Genomic DNA, 26,810 nt, shown 5'->3' on the forward strand with positions numbered 1-26,810 from the left:
CCCACTAATCAATCAAACTCTTACTCTTAGATGGATATGACATATAATACACTTGCTTGCATTGGTGGGCAAGGATTATAGTATTGTGGCCTTGTATTCGATCATTGTGTTTGATTTCCACCATGTCATATTGGTTTTCTCGCGTTGCACTATTGGGAATAAACCAATCACAATTAAAGAACACCACTTTTAGTTTTTATCTCCAAAAAACATGTACTCGGGTATATATTTAGTGACTCTATAATAATTAGTCACCTTCACTTTAGAATTGGTTGTGGCTGCAAGAGGATGAGCATCTTTGAACCTTGTATAATGAAAACGAAAACCATTAATATCATATCGACTGTAACTTCTGATAGTTACTGCTCCTAGGGACAATTGCTGAAGGTCCAGGTGAATATTGTCATTCCTATCTACATAATCTTGAAACCAACAAAGGAAATTAGCCCTTCCATCTTTTCTCTCTCGACACATCTGGTCACGTTGATTCAATGTTGGTTCACGATCAGACATCCAACTTTGAGAATCAAACTCACTATTAGTACAAGTAAACAAACCTGCTAGAATAAGAAAAAATGCTAGTGATTATTACTACAAATTTAGTTTGCACTTATATGAGAAATTGATTCATCTCTTCCATGTTATTATACATGTAGAGCAAAACAGTCTTCCATTCATCATTGGTGAAATAGTATGTTGTGCTGGGTCCTACAGTTTTGCCCCTCTATTGAAATAATTCAAGATCACTACAAGGAGGATCTTCATCAACATGCTACCATGATGTAGGTACGTTGACGTTGTGTTCCTCTACAAAGTACAGACCTATGAACGATGTTGTCTCCTTGTATTTGAATTTCTCAGCGATGCACCCTTCAACACGTCTCTTATTACCAGCCATTGCATGGAGCCTCTTTAGTGTCCTTTCAACGTGATACATCCATCTATACTAGACAGGACCACCTACCTTAGCTTCATATGGAAGATTAATAAGTAGATGTTGCATTGGATTGAAGAAATCAGGAGGAAATAATTTTTTTCAAGCTTACATACCAAAAACTGATATTTGTTGCTCTAGCTTCTCCATCATCTATTTTTTTATTTCTTTAGCATAAAGATGTCTATAAAATTAGTTTAGCTCCGCTAATGCCTTCCACACATTAGTTTTCACAAAAACACAAAACATAACAGGAAGAGGTTTTTCCATGATTATGTGGTAGTCATGACTCTTCAACCTAGAAAACTTGTCCATCTTCATATTCACGGATCTTCTAAAGCCTTTCGCATAACCATCAGGGAACTTCAAGTTTTTCAACTAGACCATCAATGCTTTCTTCCTTTTAAGTTTTAGACTGTAAGGAGCATGTGGCTTCTCATTCTCTCCCAGTTCCAGAGTTGGTCAACTACAAATTAAGGCTAAGTCTTTTTCTAGCCTTAGGGTTGTCTTTTGTTTTGTTAGTGATATTCAACAAGTGTTGATAAGGCTTTCACCTATATTTCATTCTTGGTGCATGACATCAATATTGTGCATCAAAATCAAGGCCTTCACATAAGGAAGGTCCCATAATCTATATCTATGAGAACAATTATGCTCGGTTTCGAAACCTTCAAACCGGTTTCCACATTCATTTAGTTCCAAATCATTAAGCCTCGCGAGAATATCTGGACCGCTAAGACGTTTAGGTGGTCCCCTCGTCACAATCGTGCCCATTCTGAAAGCATTTCTCTAGAGCCTAAATGGGTGATCCTGAGGAAAAAGCATATATGACAATCGAAATAAGATATCTTTCCACCAAACTTAACACGGAAACAACAAGTGTCTTCGGCGCATATCAGATATGTCAGAATCCCATGACAACGCCATCCAAAAAAAGATACCATAAGCCAAAAAATGGTGAATCAGCCATAAATACGCAACTCTCAGGATGAACTTCTGTTTATTATAACAATTGTACACCCCGACTCCTTCGCACAAAAGTTTCAAGTCTTCAACTAGGGGTCTCATCATCACATTGATCTTTATTCTAGGATGATCCAGACTATGTATTACAAGGCACAAGAAAATAAATTCATATTTGATGCAAAGAGTTGGCGGAAGGTTGTATGAAACAGCAAAGACGAGCCAGCATGAGTACGACAGTGCAATTATATTGAAAGGCAAGAAACCATCTGTTACCAAACTAATGCAGCCATTTCTTGCTTCGGCTAACAAAGCTAGAATCAAAGGCATATAGTGCCTTCCATGCATCTGTATCATTTGGGTGTGCCATGGCATTGGGATTGTCAGGTACACATTCTTTGTGCCATCTCATGTGTCTGGCTGTATTTTTGAGATAAACAAATGTTTCAACCAATGTATAAGAGGCATGTAACGAAGCTGCTTATGTGCTACCTCGATCATTATGGTCACACCATCATCGTTGACAACCTCTACGAATCTAGACTCACCACATATTATGCACTTCTTCTCATTCATGGTCTCTTTCTAGAAAAGCGTATAGTTATTGTCACAAACATCATTTTTTGTAGTGCATACTGAGACTCGAGAGAAACTTCTTATACTAGTACATGTCCTTTGGCATCTTATGATTCTTTGGAAGTACATCACTAATCAAGTTCACAAGCTCCTTATAGCAGTTATTTGAGAATACAAACTTGGACTTAATAGCCATAAACCGAGTCATAAAACAAGGACGATCACTTCCGTGTGCTCGTACAAGAGCTCTTCGGAAGCTTTAAGGAGTTCGAAGAACTTCAGAACCTCAGGCATAGAACGATCCTCATAATCGGGGGGTTGAAGGGGATTCTCAGAATCGACGGGTAGAAGCTCATGTCGTTCATCGTCAAGCATCTCTTCCATCCTATTTTAGTCCCCCTCTTCATCTGACCAAACTTTTGATACAATACGAAGTGGGTCCTCACTGTGATGCACTCACACCTCATAGCAAGGCATATAGTCATTCTTACAAAGATCTATCGACATCGTCCTTCTGTCAAGGAAATAAATGTTCTGACACTTGTTACAAGGGAACCTAACGTCAGTTTCGGTCTCTAACCGAGCAAAAGCATGGTCGAGAAAAAGCGTCAGTCTTGGCAACCCACTCACTTGATAGAGCCCCTCTCTTCTTCCAATCTTCATACACATTGATGATCATCCACCATACTAGATATAAGACATTAACTTAGTTAAGTAATGCACGAACCGTTGGTTATTACAAAGAAATCATGCCCCTACATCTATAGGAAAGGTTAGGTCCTAAACTCACCCAAGAGTGACCGATAGAGCTCGTATTTATGATAAGGCATGAGATTGACCGAAATTTCAACAGCATAACACCGTTGTTCTCTATTTGCGTGCCTGAAAATGGTGCAATGGAGAATAAAGGGGTTATGCTACCAAAATTACGCACGACCACATGCCTTGTCATAAACACGGGCTCCGTCAGTCACTCCGATACTGTCCAATAAAGGGACCATTCCGACCCAACACACATCACATACGTCACATGTGCGGTGTGTTGGACCAAAATGGGTGACATATAGATTATGTTCCATTTGTCAACACTACGATACACGTGTTTACTCTACAATAGACTATGTTTGTTAACATTACATGTGTTTAAGTTACAAGTAACATTATTTCATGTGAAAATAATATCGAATAACATTATTTTTTAGGGTTTAATAATTACCCTCAGAAATTCCAAATTTAATTTATCTAACAACCTATAAACGAACTAAAACAATCTAAATAATTTGTATAATCGCTTTCGGCCGTCGGAAATAACACAATAAATTTTAACATACAGAACAATTATGTGTACGTAAACTAACTACAATCAATCAAGCAGACAAACAATTATAAAAGCAGTGCACTTACTTAGCGTCGAACGGATTGGTGGTGTCGAACTACGGGGTCGAGGACGCTGTGGTCGGGCGCGGGGGCGAGGGTGCGAGCGGCGCCGACTAGAGGCATAGAGCCGCGGAGCTAGGGACGTATGATAGTCGCCTAGAGGGGGGGTGAATAGGGCGAAACTGAAATTTACAAATATAAACACAACTACAAGCCGGGTTAGCGTTAGAAATATAAACGAGTCCGCGAGAGAGGGCGCAAAACAAATCGCAAGCAAATAATGAAGTGAGACACACGGATTTGTTTTACCGAGGTTCGGTTCTTGCAAACCTACTCCCCGTTGAGGAGGCCACAAAGGCCGGGTCTCTTTCAACCCTTCCCTCTCTCAAACGGTCCCTCGGACCGAGTGAGCTTTTCTTCTCAAATCACTTGGGAATCAAACTTCCCGCAAGGGCCACCACACAATTGGTGCCTCTTGCCTCAATCACAATGTGAGTGTTTGATCACAAGAAAGAATCAAGAAAGAAGAAAGCAATCCAAGCGCAAGAGCTCAAATGAACACGGCAAATCACTCTCACTAGTCACTAGGGCTTTGTGTGGAATTGGAGAGGATTTGATCTCTTTTGTGTGTCTAGAATTGAATACTAGAGCTCTTGTAGTAGTTGGGAAGTGGAAAACTTGGATGCAATGAATGGTGGGGTGGTTGGGGTATTTATAGCCCCAACCACCAAAAGTGGCCGTTGGGAGGCTGTCTGCTCGATGGCGCACCGGACAGTCCGGTGCACACCGGACAGTCCGGTGCCCCCTGCCACGTCATCATTGCCGTTGGATTCTGACCGTTGGAGCTTCTGACTTGTGGGCCCGCCTGGGTGTCCGGTGCACACCGGACAGGTACTGTTTGCTGTCCGGTGTGCCAGCATGGGCGAGCCTGCCCTCTGCGCGTGCAGAGCGCGCATTAAATGCGCGGCAGAGAGCCGTTGGCGCGGAGATAGCCGTTGCTCCGGAGTCGCACCGGACGGTCCGGTGCACACCGGACTGTCCGGTGAAATATAGCGGACTAGCCGTTGGCGTTTCCCGAAGCTGGCGAGTTCCTGAGGCCGACCTCCCTTGGCGCACCGGACACTGCCCGGTGTACACCGGACAGTCCGGTGAATTATAGCGCGAGTGCCTCTGGAAATTCCCGAAGGTGGCGAGTTTGAGTCTGAGTCCCCCTGGTGCACCGGACATGTCCGGTGGCGCACCGGACAGTCCGGTGCGCCAGACCAGGGGTGCCTTCGGTTGCCCCTTTGCTCCTTTGTTGAATCCAAAACTTGGTCTTTTTATTGGCTGAGTGTGAACCTTTTACACCTGTATAATCTATACACTTGGGCAAACTAGTTAGTCCAAAGATTTGTGTTGGGCAATTCAACCACCAAAATTATTTAGGAACTAGGTGTAAGCCTAATTCCCTTTCAATCTCCCCCTTTTTGGTGATTGATGCCAACACAAACCAAAGCAAATATAGAAGTGCATAATCGAACTAGTTTGCATAATGTAAGTGTAAAGGTTGCTTGGAATTGAGCCAATATAAATACTTACAAGATATGCATGGATTGTTTCTTTCTTATATAACATTTTGGACCACGTTTGCACCACATGTTTTGTTTTGCAAATTCTTTTTGTAAATCCATTTCAAAGATCTTTTGCAAATAGTCAAAGGTAAATGAATAAGAGTTTGCAGAGCATTTTCAAGATTTGAAATTTTCTCCCCCTGTTTCAAATGCTCTTCCATTGACTTAACAAAACTCCCCCTAAATGAGACCCTCCTCTTAGTGTTCAAGAGGGTTTTGATATACCATTTTTGAAATACTACTTTCTCCCCCTTTTGAACACAATAGGATACCAATTGAAAAATACTCTTGGAAAGCACTAAGTTTTTGAAATTGGTGGTGGTGCGGTCCTTTTGCTTTGGGCTCATACTTTCTCCCCCTTTGGCATGAATCGCCAAAAACGGAATCATTAGAGCCCATGGAAGTACTATCTTCCCCTTGGGTCATAAGTAAATGAGTTAAGATTATACCAAAGACGAAGTCCGATCCTTTTGCTTTGGGCTTTTACTCTCTCCCCCAAAGACAAGATCCTTTTCTTGGAGCGATGGCGAAGGATGAGTTACGGAGTGGAAGCCTTTGTCTTCGCCGAAGACTCCAATTTCCTTTCAATATACCTATGACTTGGTTTGAAATACACTTGAAAAACACATTAGTCATAGCATATGAAAGAGATATGATCAAAGGTATATAAATGAGCTATGTGTGCAATCTAAAAGAAATTGCGCGAATCAAGAATATTGAGCTCATGCCTAAGTTTGGTAAAAGTTTGTTCATCAAGAGGCTTGGTAAAGATATCGGCTAATTGATCTTTAGTGTTAATATAAGAAATCTCGATATCTCCCTTTTGTTGGTGATCCCTAAGAAAATGATACCGAATGGCTATGTGCTTAGTGCGGCTATGCTCGACGGGATTGTCGGCCATTTTGATTGCACTCTCATTATCACATAGCAAAGGGACTTTGGTTAATTTGTAACCATAGTCCCGCAGGGTTTGCCTCATCCAAAGCAATTGCGCGCAACAATGACCTGCGGCAATGTACTCGGCTTCGGCGGTGGAAAGAGCAACCGAATTTTGCTTCTTTGAAGCCCATGACACCAAGGATCTTCCCAAGAACTGGCAAGTCCCCGATGTGCTCTTCCTATTAATCTTACACCCCGCCCAATCGGCATCGGAATAACCAATTAAATCAAAAGTGGATCCCCGAGGGTACCAAAGTCCAAACTTAGGAGTATAAACCAAATATCTCAAGATTCGTTTTACGGCCGTAAGGTGGGATTCCTTAGGGTCGGATTGGAATCTTGCACACATGCACACGGAAAGCATAATGTCCGGTCGAGATGCACATAAATAAAGCAATGAACCAATCATCGACCGGTATACCTTTTGATCCACGGACTTACCTCCCGTGTCGAGGTCGAGATGCCCATTAGTTCCCATGGGTGTCTTGATGGGTTTGGCATCCTTCATCCCAAACTTAGCAAGAATGTCTTGAGTGTACTTCGTTTGGCTAATGAAGGTGCCTTCTTGGAGTTGCTTCACTTGAAATCCTAAGAAATACTTCAACTCCCCCATCATAGACATCTCGAATTTCTGTGTCATGATCCTACTAAATTCTTCACATGTAGACTCGTTAGTAGACCCAAATATAATATCATCGACATAGATTTGGCATACAAACAAGTCATTTTCAAGAGTTTTAGTAAAGAGTGTAGGATCGGCCTTTCCGACTTTGAAGCCATTTGCAATAAGGAAATCTCTAAGGCATTCATACCATGCTCTTGGGGCTTGCTTGAGCCCATAAAGCGCCTTAGAGAGCCTATAAACATGGTTAGGATACTCACTGTCTTCAAAGCCGGGAGGTTGCTCAACATAGACCTCTTCCTTGATTGGTCCATTGAGGAAGGCACTTTTCACGTCCATTTGATAAAGCTTAAAGCCATGGTAAGTAGCATAGGCCAATAATATGCGAATTGACTCAAGCCTAGCTACGGGTGCATAGGTTTCACCGAAATCCAAACCTTCGACTTGGGAGTATCCCTTGGCCACAAGTCGAGCTTTGTTCCTTGTCACCACACCATGCTCATCTTGCTTGTTGCGGAAGACCCACTTGGTTCCTACAACATTTTGGTTAGGACGTGGAACTAAATGCCATACCTCATTCCTAGTGAAGTTGTTGAGCTCCTCTTGCATCGCCACCACCCAATCCGAATCTTGAAGTGCTTCCTCCACCCTGTGTGGCTCAATAGAGGAAACAAAAGAGTAATGTTCACAAAAATGAGCAACCCGAGATCGAGTAGTTACCCCCTTATGAATGTCGCCGAGGATGGTGTCGACGGGGTGATCTCGTTGTATTGCTTGGTGGACTCTTGGGTGTGGCGGTCTTGGTTCTTCGTCATCCTCCTTTTCTTGATTATTTTCATCTCCCCCTTGATCATTGCCATTATCTTGAGGTGGCTCATCTTCTTGATTTTGCCCTTCATCAACTTGAGCCTCATCCTCATTTTGAGTTGGTGGAGATGCTTGCATGGAGGAGGATGGTTGATCTTGTGCACTTGGAGGCTCTTCGGATTCCTTAGGACACACATCCCCAATGGACATGTTCCTTAGCGCTATGCATGGAGCCTCTTCATTACCTATCTCATCAAGATCAACTTGCTCGGTTAGGAGTTCATATGATGTCTTCTTGAGGATTCGGTGAAGATATAACCGGTTGATGGCGTAGCAGGCGGTGTTGACCGCTTCGGCCCAAAACCGGTCCGGTGTCTTGTACTCATCAAGCATGGTTCTTGCCATGTCCAATAGAGTTCGATTCTTCCTCTCCACTACACCATTTTGTTGTGGCGTGTAGGGAGAGGAGAACTCATGCTTGATGCCCTCCTCCTCAAGGAAGCCTTCAATTTGAGAGTTCTTGAACTCCGTTCCGTTGTCGCTTCTTATTTTCTTGATCCTTAAGCCGAACTCATTTTGAGCCCGTTTCAAGAATCCCTTTAAGGTCTCTTGGGTTTGAGATTTTTCCTGTAAAAAGAATACCCAAGTGAAGCGAGAATAATCATCCACAATTACAAGACAATACTTACTCCCGCCGATGCTTATGTAAGCAATCGGGCCGAATAGATCCATGTGGAGTAGCTCAAGCGGCCTGTCGGTCGTCATGATGTTCTTGTGTGGATGATGGACTCCAACTTGCTTTCCCGCCTGGCATGCGCTACAAACCATGTCTTTCTCAAAATGAACATTTGTTAATCCTAAAATGTGTTCTCCCTTTAGAAGCTTGTGAAGATTCTTCATCCCAACATGGGCTAGTCGGCGGTGCCAAAGCCAACCCATGTTAGTCTTAGCGATTAAGCATGTGTCGAGTTCGGCTCTATCAAAATCTACTAAGTATAGCTGACCCTCTAACACACCCTTAAATGTTATTGAATCATCACTTCTTCTAAAGACAGTGACACCTATATCAGTAAAAAGACAGTTGTAGCCCATTTGACATAATTGGGAAACAGAAAGCAAGTTGTAATCTAAAGAATCAACAAGAAAAACATTGGAAATAGAATGGTCAGGAGATATAGCAATTTTACCAAGTCCTTTGACCAAACCTTGATTTCCATCCCCGAATGTGATAGCTCGTTGGGGATCTTTGTTTTTCTCATATGAGGAGAACATCCTTTTCTCCCCGGTCATGTGGTTTGTGCACCCGCTGTCGAGTATCCAACTTGAGCCCCCGGATGCATAAACCTACAAAACAAATTTAGTTCTTGACTTTAGGTACCCAAACTGTTTTGGGTCCTTTGGCATTAGAAACAAGAACTTTGGGTACCCAAACACAAGTCTTGGAGCCCTTGTGTTTGCCCCCAACAAACTTGGCAACGACCTTGCCGGATTTGTTAGTCAAAACATAGGATGCATCAAAAGTTTTAAATGAAATAGCATGATCATTTGATGCATTAGGAGTTTTCTTTCTAGGCAACTTGGCACGGGTTGGTTGCCTAGAGCTAGATGTCTCACCCTTATACATAAAAGCATGATTAGGGCCAGAGTGAGACTTCCTAGAATGAATTTTCCTAATTTTGTCCTCGGGATAACCGGCAGGGTATAAAATGTAACCCTCGTTATCCTGAGGCATGGGAGCCTTGCCCTTAACAAAATTTGACAATCTTTTAGGAGGGGCACTAATTTTGACATTGTCTCCCCTTTGGAAGCCAATGCCATCCTTAATGCCCGGGCGTCTCCCATTATAAAGCATGCTACGAGCAAGCTTAAATTTTTCATTCTCTAGGTTGTGCTCGGCAATTTTAGCATCTAATTTTGCTATATGATCATTTTGTTGTTTAATTAAAGCCATATGATCATGAATAGCATTAACATCAACATCTCTACATCTAGTACAAATAGATACATGTTCAACAATAGATGTAGAGGGTTTGCAAGAATTAAGTTCAACAATCTTAGCATGAAGAATATCATTTTTATCTTTAAGATTGGAAATGGTAGCATTGCAAACATCTAGTTCTTTAGCCTTAGCAATTAAATTTTCATTTTCTACTCTAAGGCTAGCAAGAGAAATGTTTAATTCTTCAATCCTAGCAAGCAAATCATCATTATTATCTCTAGGATTGGGAATTGAAACATTACAAACATGAGAATCAACCTTAGCATTTAAACTAGCATTTTCATTTCTAAGGTTGTCAATCATCTCACGGCAAGTGCTTAGTTCACTAGATAGTTTTTGACATTTTTCTACTTCTAGAGCATAAGCCTTTTTAACCTTAACATGTTTTTTGTTTTCTTTAATTAGACAATCCTCTTGGGAATCCAAAAGGTCATCCTTTTCATGAATAGCACTAACCAATTCATTTAATTTTTCCTTTTGAGCTATGTTAAGGTTGGCAAAGAGGGAACGCAAATTATCCTCCTCATCACTAGCATTATCATCACTAGAAGATTCATATTTAGTGGAGGAGTTGGATTTAACCTTCTTCCGTTTGCCGTCCTTTGCCATGAGGCACTTGTGGCCGACGTTGGGGAAGAGGAGTCCCTTGGTGACGGCGATGTTGGCGGCGTCCTCGTCGTCGGAGGAGTCGCTTGAGCTTTCGTCGGAATCCCACTCCCGACAAATATGGGCATCGCCGCCCTTCTTCTTGTAGTATCTCTTTTTCTCCTTTCTTCTCCCCTTCTTGTCGTCGCCTCGGTCACTGTCACTAGATATGGGACATTTAGCAATAAAATGACCGGGCTTACCACATTTGTAGCAAACCTTCTTGGAGCGGGACTTGTAGTCCTTCCCCTTCCTTTGCTTGAGGATTTGGCGGAAGCTCTTGATGACGAGCGCCATTTCCTCATTGTCGAGCTTGGAGGCGTCTATTGGTTGTCGACTTGATGCAGACTCCTCCTTCTTCTTCTCCTCTGTTGCCTTGAATGCAACGGGTTGAGCTTCGGATGTGGTGGCATCATCAAGCTCGTTGATTTTCCTCGAGCCTTCGATCATGCACTCAAAACTAACAAAATTCCCGATAACTTCCTCGGGGGTCATTTTAGTATATCTAGGATTACCACGGATTAATTGAACTTGAGTAGGGTTAAGGAAAATAAGTGATCTTAGAATAACCTTAACCACCTCGTGATCATCCCACTTTACGCTCCCGAGGTTGCGCGCTTGGTTCACCAAGGTCTTGAGCCGATTGTACATGTGTTGTGGCTCCTCCCCTTTGCGAAGCCGGAACCGACCGAGCTCCCCCTCAATCGTTTCCCGCTTGGTGATCTTGGTGAGCTCATCACCTTCAATCCCAAATCTCCTTTGCGTTCTTCAACCCTTGAACTTTGTTATACTCCTCTCTACTCAAAGAGGCTAGGAGTATTGTTGTTGCTTGAGAGTTGAAGTGCTCGATTTGGGCCACCTCATCCTCATCATAGTTCTCATCCCCTACGGATGGTACCTGCGCTCCAAACTCAACAACATCCCATATGCTTTTGTGGAGCGAGGTTAGATGAAATCGCATTAAATCGCTCCACCTAGCGTAATCTTCACCATCAAAAGTTGGTGGTTTGCCTAATGGGACGGAAAGTAAAGGTGTATGTTTGGAAATGCGAGGGTAGCGTAGGGGGATCTTACTATACTTCTTGCGCTCTTGGCGCTTAGAAGTGATGGAGGGTGCATCGGAGTCGGAGGTCGATGTTGATGAGGTGTCGGTCTCGTAGTAGACCACCTTCCTCATCCTTTTGTGCTTGTCTCCTCTCCGATGCGGCTTGTGAGAAGAAGATTTTTCCTTCTTCTCTTTGTGGTGAGAAGAGGAAGACTTTTTCTCCTTCCGTTTGGAGGAGTCCTTCTTCTTCTCCTTCCTCTTGGTGCGGGACTCTTCCGATGAAGTGCTCCCGTGGCTTGTAGTGGGCTTTTCGCCGGTCTCCATCTCCTTCTTGGCGTGATCTCCCGACATCACTTCGAGCGGTTAGGCTCTAATGAAGCACCGGGCTCTGATACCAATTGATAGTCGCCTAGAGGGGGGGGTGAATAGGGCGAAACTGAAATTTACAAATATAAACACAACTACAAGCCGGGTTAGCGTTAGAAATATAAACGAGTCCGCGAGAGAGGGCGCAAAACAAATCGCAAGCAAATAATGAAGTGAGACACACGGATTTGTTTTACCGAGGTTCGGTTCTTGCAAACCTACTCCCCGTTGAGGAGGCCACAAAGGCCGGGTCTCTTTCAACCCTTCCCTCTCTCAAACGGTCCCTCGGACCGAGTGAGCTTTTCTTCTCAAATCACTTGGGAATCAAACTTCCCGCAAGGGCCACCACACAATTGGTGCCTCTTGCCTCAATCACAATGTGAGTGTTTGATCACAAGAAAGAATCAAGAAAGAAGAAAGCAATCCAAGCGCAAGAGCTCAAATGAACACGACAAATCACTCTCACTAGTCACTAGGGCTTTGTGTGGAATTGGAGAGGATTTGATCTCTTTTGTGTGTCTAGAATTGAATACTAGAGCTCTTGTAGTAGTTGGGAAGTGGAAAACTTGGATGCAATGAATGGTGGGGTGGTTGGGGTATTTATAGCCCCAACCACCAAAAGTGGCCGTTGGGAGGCTGTCTGCTCGATGGCTCACCGGACAGTCCGGTGCACACCGGACAGTCCGGTGCCCCCTGCCACGTCATCATTGCCGTTGGATTCTGACCGTTGGAGCTTCTGACTTGTGGGCCCGCCTGGGTGTCCGGTGCACACCGGACAGGTACTGTTTGCTGTCCGGTGTGCCAGCATGGGCGAGCCTGCCCTCTGCGCGTGCAGAGCGCGCATTAAATGCGCGGCAGAGAGCCGTTGGCGCGGAGATAGCCGTTGCTCCGGAGTCGCACCGGACGGTCCGGTGCACACCGGACTGTCCGGTGAAATATAGCGGACTAGCCGTTGGCGTTTCCCGAAGCTGGCGAGTTCCTGAGGCCGACCTCCCTTGGCGCACCGGACACTGTCCGGTGTACACCGGACAGTCCGGTGAATTATAGCGCGAGTGCCTCTGGAAATTCCCGAAGGTGGCGAGTTTGAGTCTGAGTCCCCCTGGTGCACCGGACATGTCCGGTGGCGCACCGGACAGTCCGGTGCGCCAGACCAGGGGTGCCTTCGGTTGCCCCTTTGCTCCTTTGTTGAATCCAAAACTTGGTCTTTTTATTGGCTGAGTGTGAACCTTTTACACCTGTATAATCTATACACTTGGGCAAACTAGTTAGTCCAAAGATTTGTGTTGGGCAATTCAACCACCAAAATTATTTAGGAACTAGGTGTAAGCCTAATTCCCTTTCAACGTACAACGGGAGCTACAGTCATTTTCGTCGGGCAGGAACCGTCGAAAATAAGGCCTTTGCCGCGGAAAATAAGCTATTTTCGGTGGCCTTAAGCTTATTTTCGGCAGTTCCTGGCCGCCAGAAAAAATCAGCCGAAAATAAGCCTTTATTTTCGGCGGCCAGGGACCAGCCGCCGAAAATAGGCTATTTTCGGCGGCCAGCTGCTCAGCCGCCGAAAATAACTGTTGACTATCGGCGGCTGACACGTGGCCGCCGGTATTTCCGGCGGCCAGCTACTTATTTTCGGCGGCCTACTGAGGCCACCGAAAATTAATAATTTCAGACAAAAAAATTTGAAAAAAAATGCAAAAAAATAACAGAAAATTCATCAACATTATAAGCACAATAAAATGACAGAAATATAAATCCGTAATTGCACAATTCACAAATAGTCCACAATATAAAGTTGGAGTCCATTACAACATCCGAGTTCACAAATAGTCCATACTACATAAAGTTCACAAATAGTCCATTACAACGCACAATTCGGCACAAAACTAAACCATCACATATCGGGGTCGTTGGAGTTGTGACCACTACCTCCAGAAGCGAAAAACTCGTTGACGAAGTCGTGTAACGGGTTTGGATTCTACAGGAAAAAAATAAGACATTAATAACGGCAGTGTTTACATGCATGACCACTATTCAAACAAATTGTTTGTCAAACTAACCTCTCCTGGAGTAGCTCCCTCCCCTGCATAAGCTCCTCCTGGTGCTGGTATCACCGGTGGTGGAGTGTTGTGGCCCATGACCTCGGATCCCTACAAAATCAAGTTTAGTAAAGATTTGAAATTAGGTTGATACAAACGACAAGTTTTAACTAAATTGAAGCGCCTGAGGTGGAGGTGGAGGTGGCGGAGCATGTAATCCCCACTGAGGCATCGGCGGCTGAAATTGAGGGAAAACAAATGGTTGCTGTTGTGCCTGCTGTGGAAACCAAGACTGTTGCAAATATAATATATTAAATATAGAACCAATATCGAGCGTGTTGAGAATAAATAAGACACTCACGTTCATTGCTTGTTGCGCTTATGCGTTGTAAGCAGCCATGTACTCAGATTGGTGTTGGAGGAATGCCATTTGTTGTTGCCGCAGCTCTTCACGAAACTTTTCTTGCTGCTCTCTCATAGTGTCCTCCATGCTAGATACAGAGCGCCGACTATGGCTGCTACTACCACAGCCCGCCTGCGACGAAGAGCCGCCATGAGAACGCAACTCCGTCGAATTGATCACACCGGTAAACATAGAATATCTTGAAAACAAGAAAATTAGCTATTTGGTCATAGTTCCAATATTATTGAAAAAATTCACAAGTTAATACCGTCCATGCGCCTTTCCTCCAATAGAATGCACAACTTCAGCGTCGATGGTAAGCGCTCCTCGCCAATCGTAGTCTTCTCCATACTTCCTAACCATCTCCTGCCCGTATGTCTCCTGCAATACAATATGAAGGTTCATCACACATGTAATTTATAGCTATATGGCAAGAAAACATTAATCCTAACAACAACTAACCATACGCTCAACGGCCGCTTGACTACACAGCTCATCGGAGATTTCACTGTTTTCGCTCTATGCCCTCTCCTATAAACACCGATTGGGCTCGGGACAACTCCAGTTTGAGCCTCCTGCAAATATATGAGTTTAATCCGGTTTCATTTCTGAGTAAAACAGAATACTACATACTCATCATTCGCTTCGCCAACCGAATGTGTCCATCAGCCCCATAGGTATGGTTGACTACGACCTCATCATCGTCCTCGTCCTGCTGATGGCGCTGCCTATGTCGATTCCTGTTAGACTTCTCAATCCACTCGGGCGAAGCCATATCTCACACAAAGCCTTGTAAGCCTGCGGCTGGTGTTCCATCCATGGAAGAGTTACCTGCATATAAATCGTTAGCTCAAAATTACATTCACATCTGAATGAGCTGCTAAATTAGATTTTTACCTCCATGTACTGGTCTACAGTTAAGTAGACATCCGAATATTGTCGAAAGTTGTTGATAGAATGACCTCGGTGCTTCATGTATGCATTCACAACCTGTAGACGAGCATTGGAAAATGCATCCCTGCACACCTTCTTCGCATTTTTCTCTAATACTCGGTCTGCATGCTCTTGAGCCTCAGGTTCCACACGATAGCGTCCTGTCCAACATCGAAAATAAAATTAGTTTAAAAACAACTAATAAATGTTAGTTTGAAACATTACTCTTACCCAAAAGTTGTGCTTGACGGCGCCTTGAGTTGTTCCATATGTAGCATGTGGAGCTAGTGCGAAGTGCGACCAGCTAGTGCAAGGAACCACCACACCTTTTGGGTCGGTGACAATTCCTGGATTATGTAGACGATAGAGGTTACCTAAGACTTGATTAACCTGTCTATGGTGACCTCGACCGTCGAATGACGTGTCATCCCATTGGCTGCATGACAAAAAAACAAGGAAGTCATGTCATATATATAGTGTACAATAAACAAATAAGTAAGAACAAAGTGGCCAAACGTGAGTACCTATCACCAACTGGGATGATCAGTACCCGAGCTTCAGATTGTGCAGGCGCTGACGGAGGTAGGACAAAGTGGCCTTTCCGAGTGCCCCTTCGTCGAACGACAGGAGCCTCGGTGGTATCGTCATCCGCCTCAGCATCTATGCCCACCTCCTCCTCCTCATGGGCCTGCACCTCCTCCTCCTCATGGGCCTGCTCGTCCTCCTCCTCATGGTGTTGCACCTCCTCCTCGTCGTCCTCCTCTTCCTATGGACATGATATAGAGACATGTAAGACACATTTATATATAAGTGACTGACAAATAAGATCAATTACATAAACATTTACATCGGTACCCCGTTGTTGAGCGATAGGTGTATCACGTAGTTCTGGCCGGGCGTGTCTCAGCAACGCCTCCTGTCTGCTCTGACTAGAAGAACTCCCTTGGAAAAGGGAACGTGCATCAGGGAGTATCCTGCTAGCCGCATTAAGAAACCTCCTAGAAGTGCGCTTTGTTTTCCTACCACTCATCATGTTCAATAGAAAAACATTAAAGGTATTAGCTCCATAAAATTAAGTGAATTAATAAAAAATCAAATAATACATCACATAAAACGAAATTATGCATTACACATCAAAATTCATCGGAATCACGATCAAGGAGTCTTCTTCGATCCAAAGCTCGCAATGTGGCCTTGGATTTTGTTTTCGTTTTGGTGCAACACACTCATCAGCAGTGACATCGTTACGGTCTTCGACTAGTGAGTTCAGTGCAACACCCTCATCGATAGTAAAAGTGGTTGGCAATTCTTCTTTTTGATAAACATCATCGGCCTGTTCGTCTTCGAATTGATAACCAACAGTGCAAGGAGTATGTAAACGTTCCCTAGGGTTCACCTTATGAACTACCCACCATGCTTTAAACTTCGGATTTGGGTACGACATATAGTAGACATGCTCGCACTGGTGTGCAAGGATAAAATTATCATGGCCTCGAAGTCGTTCCTTGTGCTTTACTTCAGCTATGCCATATTGACTTTATCTAATCCCATTAGTGTTGTCAAACCAATCACATAGAAAGAATACTAATTTCAAAGTTTTGTTCCCTGCAAAATTAAACCCTAGGATGTTTTGAATGATGCCATAATAATTAGTTTCTCTGCCGAGTGCATCGAGTGCCCTAGTCAGAACTCCTGTGTTACGTGTGGCTGCACGAGGACGAGACTTTTCAAATTGGTCTGAACGAAAACGGAAGCCATTCACATCGTATCGACCAAAGGTTCTGCAAGTCACCGTCCCATAAGATAGCTGTCTCAAGTCCTCGTGTATGTTAGGAGTCTTTGTGCACTGCAAATAATATACAGTTAAAATGACTACCTCGCGTAAAAGGCTAAATGACATGAAAGTAAGGAATATAAAAAGTTTACATGCTCGCGAAACCAGTCAACAAAATTAGGTCTTCCTTGCCTCCCATGTCGTCGCATCGTATCTAGTTGTTTGCTTGTAGGCTGATGGGAATAAGTCCAATTTTCCTCGTCGAACTTACTGTATGACAAATAAGTAATTAAATATGGCTCCTTTGGTAAAGAAATTAAGGGGTAAAATAAAGACTTACATGAAATATGGCTCCATCTCTTCCATATTAGAGTACATGTATAGCAATGCGGACATTCTTTCATCCATGCTAAGGTGGTAGAACGTGCCCTTACTAGTACTTGTGCCTCTCCATTGGAAAATGTTGAGATCAATGACAGGAGGTTCCTCATCAACATTGTATCGCATGGTAGCAGCATAGACATTATGTTCCTCTGCGAAATACACACTCGTGAAGTATGAAACCTCCTTTAGCAAAAAAGCTTCAGCGATGCATCCTTCTACTCTAGCCTTATTTCGAACCATGCCTCGCAGGTTTTTGAGTGCACGTTCAATGTGATACATCCACCTATATTGTACAGGTTCACCAACCTTTGCCTCATATGGAATGTGAATAAGTAGATGCTCCATCGGATTGAAGAATCCAGGTGGGAATATTTTTTCTAGCTTGCATAACAACACTAGTATTTCTTTCTCCAACTTCTCCATCATATTTTTACTTATTTCTTTAGCACAGATCTGCCTATAGAAATAACTTAGCTCAGCTATTGCTTGTCACATGGCGTCGGGCATATAACCACGAAACATGACAGGGATAATCCTCTCCATTAATATATGGAAGTCATGGCTCTTTAACCCAGTTAGTTTTCTCATTTTCAAATTCACAGCTCTTTTCAAGCCTGCAGCATACCCATCGGGAAATTTTTTTTCATCCATCTCATTACCTCGATCTTGTCTTTAGAGGTAAGACAGAACAAGGCACGTGGTGGCTTACCGTTGTCATTGAGCACTTGGGTTGGTCGGTCACAAAGCATTGCTAGATCTCTTCGAGCTTTCAGATTGTCCTTTGTTTTTTCAAAATGCATGCAGGTGTGTATGAGGGCTTCAACAACATTACTTTCTTGGTGCATGACATCAATGTTGTGCACAAGAATCAATGACGACATATAAGGGAGCTCCCAGAGACCACATATATGTGTCCAGTTGTGGCCCACTTTGAATCCTTCGTACTTGTCCCCTTTTCATTTAAGACAAGGTTGTTCAGCTGAGCATATATTTCTGCTGCGTTAAGACATTTAGGTGGTCCTTTAGTGACCACAGTGTTCTTTATAAAGTTTTTCTTATCGCTCCTAAAGGGATGTTTCCTGGGCAACCAGCGTCAATGACAATCGAAGTAAGTGATCTTTCCACCATGAGCAAGACAGAAGCAATCTGTATCTGAACCGCAATATGGACATGTCAATCTACCATGTGTACTCCAACCGGTAAAAATAGCATACGCCATGAAGTCATGCACCGACCACAAATACGCAACTCGAAGTTTGAATATTTGTTTTTTAAAAACATCGTATGCTTCAACACCTTTCCAAAGCTCCTTCAACTCTTCAATCAAGGGTTTTAACATGACATTGAGGTTCTTTCCAGGATAGTCTGGGCCAGGAATGATTAAGCAAAGAAATATAAATTCATATTTCATACAAATAGAAGGTAGAAGGTTGTATGGAATAACAAAGACGGGCCAACATGAGTATGATGATGCCATTTGACCAAAAGGTGTGAAGCCATCGGTCGCGAGGCCGATTCGAACATTCCTCGGATCAGCTGCAAAGTCGGGATCAAACGTGTCGAGAGCCTTCCATGCATCCCCATCTGAAGGGTGCATGATTAGGTCATCATTATCACGGACACCTTCTTTGTGCCATCGCATGTGCATAGCGGTTTTTTAGATAGAAACATTTGTTTCACTCGAGGAGTTAGGGGCAAGTAGTGGAGCTGCTTATGTGCAACATCTGTCATCACCTTCTCACCCTCATCATTAACAACTTCCACAAATCTAGATTGTCCACATTTCAGACTTTTTTCTCTTCCGCATGCTCCTTCATGAAAAACATACAATTATTTTTGCACACATCAATCTTCTCATAATCCATACCGAGACCTTTGATAATTGTCTTTGAATGGTACATGTCTTTAGGCAACTTATTGGGCTTTGGGAGCACATCTCCTAATAACTTTAAAATCTCATTGTAACAATTGTTCGAGAAAAAGTATTTGGACTTAATGGCCATGAGCCGAGTCACAAAAGCGAGTATACTCACATCTGTGTGTTCATGCAATGGCTCTTCAGAGTCTTTTAGTAGTTTGAAAATCTAGAAACCTCTGGTGTGGCAGGATCCTCGGAGCTTAGGTTTAATTCTGGACGTAGCGAATCTAGCATCTCATGCATCGCATCATCGCCAGCCCAATGATTGTTCTCCTCCTCTTCTACATTCCGGTTGGGTACTACCTCACCATGATGTTCCCACACCTCATATCCGGGCATAAATCCAAACTGACAAAGATCTAGACTAACTCTTTCCTTATTAAGAAATATATTGTTTTTGTGCTGCCTACAAGGGCATCTGACGGTGCCGGTTAAGGACAAGGAGAATACATGGTCCACAAAATCTTTGGTTTTGGCTACCCAATCATTAGAATGACGTCCATTTCTACTCCAGCCATTGTACATCCATGCACGATCGTCAGCCATGCCTGAGACTGTTAAACCGAATCATATCGTGAAAACATTATTCAATTTCGTTAAGGGTTTCTGTCCTATATGTATAGGCAATGATAGGTTCTAAACCCAAAGCAAACTAGCAGGATCAAAAAAAATTCGGCAGCATAACCTCGCTGCCACTAAACAATATATTACGTATATATAAAACATAGAATGATATACTATTAATCAAATCAAACTAACTACCACATACCATAATAATACAACAATTCTACGTACCAATAATGTACTTGTAAAACTAATAATATAATATTAATATGAAATTAATGACACAAATACAATATGCCACTAATACCTAAACCACATATACCACTAATATATTAATGAAATCAAATTAAACAATAACACTAATCAAACAAACATAATTACAAATATATACTAATTTCGGCGGCAATTAAATAACGGCCGCCGAAAATATTAAATAAAATGCGCAAAAAAATTACCTATGGATGGCGAAGAGCTTGGCAACGACGGTGGAGTGGTGGTAGCGGAGGACGGCAGCGGACGACGGTGGCGGCGAGCGGCGCGGGCGGCCGGTGTCGAAAGGCGCGGCGGGCGGGCAGCGTGCGCGGGCGTGGGTAGGCGCGCGGGCAGGGGCTGTCGGGGCTGGGGCCGGCGCGCGGCGGTGGGCGGCGTGCGGCGGTCGGGCGACAGAGAAGAGAGCGACGGCGCGGGTGAGAAAGAAACAGAGAGAAGAAAGGAGTCGAAGAGCTGTTTTAAAAACTTAATTTTCGGCGGTCAGGGTACAGCCGCCGAAAATAAGAAACTATTTTCGACGGCTGTGTCAGAGACCGCCGAAAATTAATTGTGGCCACCGAAAATGCCTGTATGTTGACGGGGCACGAGCACCAACATCTAAGGGCGACGACAAGGGTGTGGACTGTGGAGCCGAGGATAGGGCCAAGCGGGAATAGGCTGGTCGCCCCTAAGCGTGCTGGCGAGGTGGATACACTGGGGTGAGTGGCGAGGGGGGATGCAGATAGAGGGCATGTTTGGTTTGTGGCTAAATGTGCCACACTTTGCCTAAGGTTAGTCGTTCGAATTGAATAACTAATCTTAGGCAGAAAAGTTAGGCAAAGTGTGACAATTGAGGTAGGCAACCAAACATGCCTAGAGACTGGCGAGCGTGGCGGGGGAGAGAAAGTGAAACGACGCAGATTAGCACCATTTCTTTAAAACAATTTATGACTAACCGCGCATCCGACAGATGTTGGACGTAAGTATTATATCGACAGCTTGCCTGAAAACTGTCGAATATTATGTTATGTCTAAGGGTTCTAGAAAGCCGTCCGACGTTTGCGTTACTTTCTACGGTTTTCTATAACGACGGTCGGGAATAAATATACGGTAGTCGGATATGGATATTTAAGGGGTGTTTGGTTTAAGGAATCATTATATCCAAATTGAGGTGGTGTATCATAGGTTCATTCCTCGAATTTGGTAGATGACCTCATTCCTCAAATTTAGTGGGATGACCTTATTTCTCATATTAGTACTAACTAACTATGAGGAATAAGGTGGTGATGGATCAACTCACTCCATTCCACAAACCAAACAAAAATAGTGAGGAGTGAGAAGATGATGAACTAGCTCATTTTTTAAACCAAACACGTTTTTTTTGTTTTGCTGTTGTGCGGTACATCGCCGTGCGTTATTGGTCCACCAATAAGAAGCTAGTCTACAGGTACAGAAATGGAGCTAGAACGACAAAAACTCGTAAGCCGTACGTACTACTACTATGAACCCGTGAGCCCTGCACACCCTAGCTAACACTAATAGGGCCTACGTCGCCAGATTTTATTTGTCCGCTTTCACGCAAGATACCAGAGTTAGGATCATTATTAACTCTCGTCTGGTCACAAGGTGTTGTGCTACAAAGCTAGGGTTTGGTTGAATAAAACCAGATCGCGCGATGAAATGTCATGTCTGTGTTCAATTATCATCCGAGGGGAGCGAGTCGACGGCAACAACAGCTCGAGGAGACGCGCCACCGCCCACCAGCTAGCGCACCACGCCACCACCCCCGCCCCCGATCAACGCAGCAGCAGGGACGCCTATAAATGCCTAGGTGCGTGCGGGCATCGTCTGACGCCCCGGCGCCTTCCTGCTAGCACTACGCCACTACCAGTCAGGGCAAGACTCGCAGCCCGGACAAGGTAAGGCGACGTACGGCGGCGATGGCGCCGGTGGTCATGATGAGCATGTGCGTCGTCGTGTCGCTGGTGGCGGTGCAGCTGCAGGCGACGAGCAGCGACGGCGCCACGGCCGCCACACCGTCCGTGGTGCTGCCGCCGGTGACGGTGCCCCGTGTGCGCGGCCGGTTGGAGGCCGGTCGTAAGCTGCAGGCCGTCGACGCCGTCGGGATGGGCATGGACTCCGTGGTGCGTCGGACGGTGGTGCTCACCACGATGCAGACGAGCAACTCGCCCTCCCTGGGCTACGGCTCGCTCCGCCCGAACAACGCTGTGTGCGGGTCCAGCTGCGCCGGCAGACCTCCTGGTGAGCCGTATCTGCATCAGATCCGCCCGTGTGGGGAGTATTATCAGTGTCCGTCTACACCGTCTTAATTAGATCTAGGCGGCGCGGCGTACGTTTCATCAAATTCAATAAACATAAATATGTATAGGTGAGAACTCTATGAAATATATATGAATGTGTCATGTATATGCACGATGGATTATGAAATATGTATGTTATATTATTCTATAATAGTACACAAAATGTTTCTACCAGTGGTGTCGTCATAAGCTCATCGTTACTGGTGTTTCTTAGAACTTAGAACCCCTAGTGAAAATCGACGTCTTCTTTTTAAGAACTGCCGATATAAATATTTATTTACAGGCACGTGTGGTTTTGTTAAGAAAACCACCAAGGTTTGATTAATCTGCGTAATAAAAAAATGGAGTCGGTCTATTTAATTAAAGGTTCTAGTGTTTGATGATCAACATAATTATTTGAACTAATATATTTCTCTAGTGTTTATGTTTATAGTGTAAAGGATGCGGCGTGGATTTGGACGAAAGCAAATGGGTGAGCATGAAGATTAACACCTCAAAGAAATACATTAGAAAACTTATTGAAGATCTGTCAAGATCATGCAGGAGTATAAAACATGAGACAATAGAAGCCCAGGAAGGCAAGAAAAGAAATGAGAAGTCATGAAGAAAACAGGCTGCACAGAGTGCAGTGGATGTGTCCGATGGCACATCGGATAGACATGCGTGTACAGATGTGTTCATGAGCTTTTGTAGCAAAGGACATGCTCTACATCGTCCTAATCAATCTCTAGACCAGCTTCAATAATCTCAAAGTTGCTTACTTATATGTGATAGTGAAAGGGAATTAGGCTTGCACCTAGTTCCTAAATTATTTTGGTGGTTGAATTGCCCAACACAAATAATTGGACTAACTAGTTTGCTCTAGATTGTATGTTCTACAGGTGCCAAAGGTTCATCTACAACTATACTAATTCGACTGTCCGGGATACCGTAGATTATTCCGGACAGGAGAAGTTTTTTGGAAAAACAGGCCAAGCGCGGACCGTCCGGGCTCCTGCGGCGGACCGTCCGCGACACAAGAATGACCCTCGGACAGATTCAATGCAAAAACACAAGTTTCCACTACAGACTGTCCGGAGGAAAAGCAAAGACAGTCCGAGCCCTCGCGCGGACCGTCCGGCCTCAGGCGCGGACCGTCCGGTCGGTAAGAAACCAAAAAACCCGAAGGTAACGGGTTCGGAGAAATGAATTATAGGGGGCCTCGCGGACCGTCCGGGGTGCACGACCGGACCGTCCGCGCCTGGCTCTGTCTGACATCTGACGACACATTAAATGCAATATAGCCGTTGATATAGCCGTTACTGCTGACCGTTGCATTTTCAGCCGTTGATCTACAGGGGCGGACCGTCCGGACCCGGCTCGCGGACCGTCCGCGCTCAGCAGAATGGTCCAACGGCTAGGAAGTGGTTGGTGGCTATAAATACAACCCCAACCACCTCCATTCACTTCACCCAAGCATTCCAACCTTCAACATTCAATACAAGAGCTAGCAATCCATTCCAAGACACATTCAAAGCCTCCATCTCTCCAAGTTTCACAATTGAGAAAAGAAATCATTAGTGATTAGTGGCTTGAGAGAGAAAGTGATCCGTGTGTTATTTGTCGCTCTTGTCGCTTGGTGTTTTCAATCGTGCTTTCTTGATTCCTTCATTGCAATCAAACTCACTTGTAATTGAGGCAAGAGACACCAAACTTGTGGTGGTCCTTGTGGGAACTTTGTGTTCCAAGTGATTGAGAAGAAAGCTCACTCGATCCGAGGGATCGTTTGAGAGAGGGAAGGGTTGAAAGAGACCCGGCCTTTGTGGCCTCCTCAACGGGGAGTAGGTTTGCGAGAACCGAACCTCGGTAAAACAAATCCTCGTGTCACACTCCTTATTTGCTTGCGATTTGTTTTCCACCCTCTCTCGCGGACTCGTTTCTTTATTACTAACGCTAACCTGGCTTGTAGTTGTGTTTATATTTGTAAATTTCAGTTTCGCCCTATTCACCCCCCCTCTAGGCGACTTTCAATTGGTATCAGAGGCAGGCGCTTCATTAGAGCCTAACCGCTCGAAGTAATGTCGGGAGATCACGCCAAGAAGGAAATGGAGACCGGCGAAAAGCCCACTACAAGCCACAGGAGCACTTCATCGGAAGAGTCCTGCACCAAGAGGAGGGAGAAGAAGAAGAGCTCCTCCAACAAAGGGAAGGAGAAGAAATCTTCTTCTCACCACAAAGAGAAGAAAGAAAAATCTTCTTCCCACAAGCCGCATCGGAGTGGGGACAAGCAAAAGAGGATGAGGAAAGTGGTCTACTACGAGACCGACACTTCATCAACATCGACCTCCGACTCCGACGCGCCCTCCGTAACTTCTAAACGCCAAGAGCGTAAGAAGTTTAGTAAGATCCCCCTACACTACCCTCGCATTTCTAAACATGCACCTCTACTTTTTGTCCCATTAGGCAAACCACCAACTTTTGATGGTGAAGATTATGCTAGGTGGAGTGATTTAATGCGATTTCATCTAACCTCACTCCACAAAAGTATATGGGATGTTGTTGAGTTTGGTGCACAGGTTCCGTCGGTAGGGGATAAAGACTATGATGAGGATGAGGTAGCCCAAATCGAGCACTTCAACTCCCAAGCGACAACAATACTCCTCGCCTCTTTAAGTAGAGAGGAGTATAACAAAGTTCAAGGGTTGAAGAGCGCCAAGGAGGTTTGGGATGTGCTCAAAACCGCGCACGAGGGAGATGAGCTCACAAAGATCACCAAGCGGGAAACGATCGAGGGGGAGCTCGGTCGGTTCCGGCTTCGCAAAGGGGAAGAGCCACAACACATGTACAACCGGCTCAAGACCTTGGTGAACCAAGTGCGCAACCTCGGGAGCGTAAAGTGGGATGACCATGAAGTGGTTAAGGTTATTCTAAGATCTCTTATTTTACTTAACCCTACTCAAGTTCAATTAATTCGTGGTAATCCTAGATATACTAAAATGACCCCCGAGGAAGTAATCGGGCATTTTGTAAGTTTTGAGTGCATGATCGAAGGCTCAAGAAAGATCAACGAACTTGATGATCCCTCCGCATCCGAAGCTCAACCCGTCGCATTCAAGGCGGCGGAGGACAAGAAGGAGGAGTCTACACCAAGTCGACAACCAATAGACGCCTCCAAGCTTGACAATGAGGAAATGACGCTTGTCATCAAGAGCTTCCGCCAAATCCTCAAGCAAAGGAGAGGGAAAGACTACAAGTCCCGCTCCAAGAAAGTTTGCTACAAGTGTGGTAAGCTCGGTCACTTTATTGCAAAATGTCCATTATCAAGTGACAGTGACAGGGATAACGACAAGAAGGGCAAGAGGAGAGAAAAGAAGAGATACTACAAAAAGAAGGGCGGCGATGCCCATGTTTGTCGGGAATGGGATTCCGACGAAAGCTCAAGCGACTCCTCCGACGACGAGGACGCCGCCAACATCGCCGTCACCAAGGGACTCCTCTTCCCCAACGTCGGCCACAAGTGCCTCATGGCAAAGGACGGCAAAAAGAAGGTAAAATCAAAATCCTGCACTAAATATGAAACCTCTAGTGATGATAATGCTAGTGATGAGGAAGATAATTTGCGTACCCTTTTTGCCAACCTTAACATGGAACAAAAAGAAAAACTAAATGAATTGATTAGTGCTATTCATGAAAAGGATGACCTCTTGGACTCTCAAGAGGACCTCCTAATTAAGGAAAACAAGAAACATGTTAAGGTTAAAAATGCTTATGCTCTAGAAATTGAGAAATGTGAAAAATTATCTAGTGAGCTAAGCACTTGCCGTGAGATGATTGACAACCTTAGAAATGAAAATGCTAGTTTAAATGTTAAGGTTGATTCACATGTTTGTAATGTTTCAATTCCCAATCCTAGAGATGATAATGATGATTTGCTTGCTAGGATTGAAGAATTAAACATTTCTCTTGCTAGCATTAAAGTAGAAAATGAAAATTTAATTGCTAAGGCTAAAGAACTAGATGTTTGCAATGCTACCATTTTCAATCTTAGAGATAAAAATGATATTCTTCATGCTAAGATTGTTGAACTTAATTCTTGCAAACCCTCTACATCTATTGTTGAGCATGTATCTATTTGCACTAGATGTAGAGATGTTGATATTAATGCTATTCATGATCATATGGCTTTAATTAAACAACAAAATGATCACATAGCAAAACTAGATGCTAAAATTGCCGAGCACAACTTAGAAAATGAGAAATTTAAATTTGCTCGTAGCATGCTTTATAATGGGAGACGCCCGGGCATCAAGGATGGCATTGGCTTCCAAAGGGGAGACAATGTCAAAACTAATGCCCCTCCTAAAAGATT

General features: G+C 44.1%; 1 protein-coding gene across 4 annotated transcripts; it reads left to right on the top strand.

The window, feature by feature from the left end:
• Nucleotides 1-21,790: 21,790 nt before the first annotated feature.
• Nucleotides 21,791-23,277, top strand: LOC100304075 (uncharacterized). 4 transcript variants are annotated; one of them, XM_008682980.4, is made up of 3 exons: nucleotides 21,793-22,403; nucleotides 22,881-22,934; nucleotides 23,006-23,277. In XM_008682980.4, the coding sequence occupies exons 1-2, from the start codon at nucleotides 22,082-22,084 to the stop codon at nucleotides 22,898-22,900; spliced, it is 342 nt and encodes a 113-aa protein (XP_008681202.1). In that variant the 5' UTR covers nucleotides 21,793-22,081; the 3' UTR covers nucleotides 22,901-22,934; nucleotides 23,006-23,277. The 4 variants fall into 4 exon arrangements, with proteins under 4 accessions (XP_008681206.1, XP_008681202.1, XP_008681211.1 ...); XM_008682989.4 differs by having other exon boundaries at nucleotides 21,795-22,403; nucleotides 22,896-22,934; XM_008682984.4 differs by having other exon boundaries at nucleotides 21,791-22,403; nucleotides 22,896-23,277.
• The last annotated feature ends 3,533 nt before the right edge of the window (nucleotides 23,278-26,810 follow it).

This window comes from Zea mays, chromosome 1 (assembly GCF_902167145.1).
Source record: "Zea mays cultivar B73 chromosome 1, Zm-B73-REFERENCE-NAM-5.0, whole genome shotgun sequence".
NCBI classification, from domain to species: Eukaryota; Viridiplantae; Streptophyta; class Magnoliopsida; order Poales; family Poaceae; genus Zea; species Zea mays.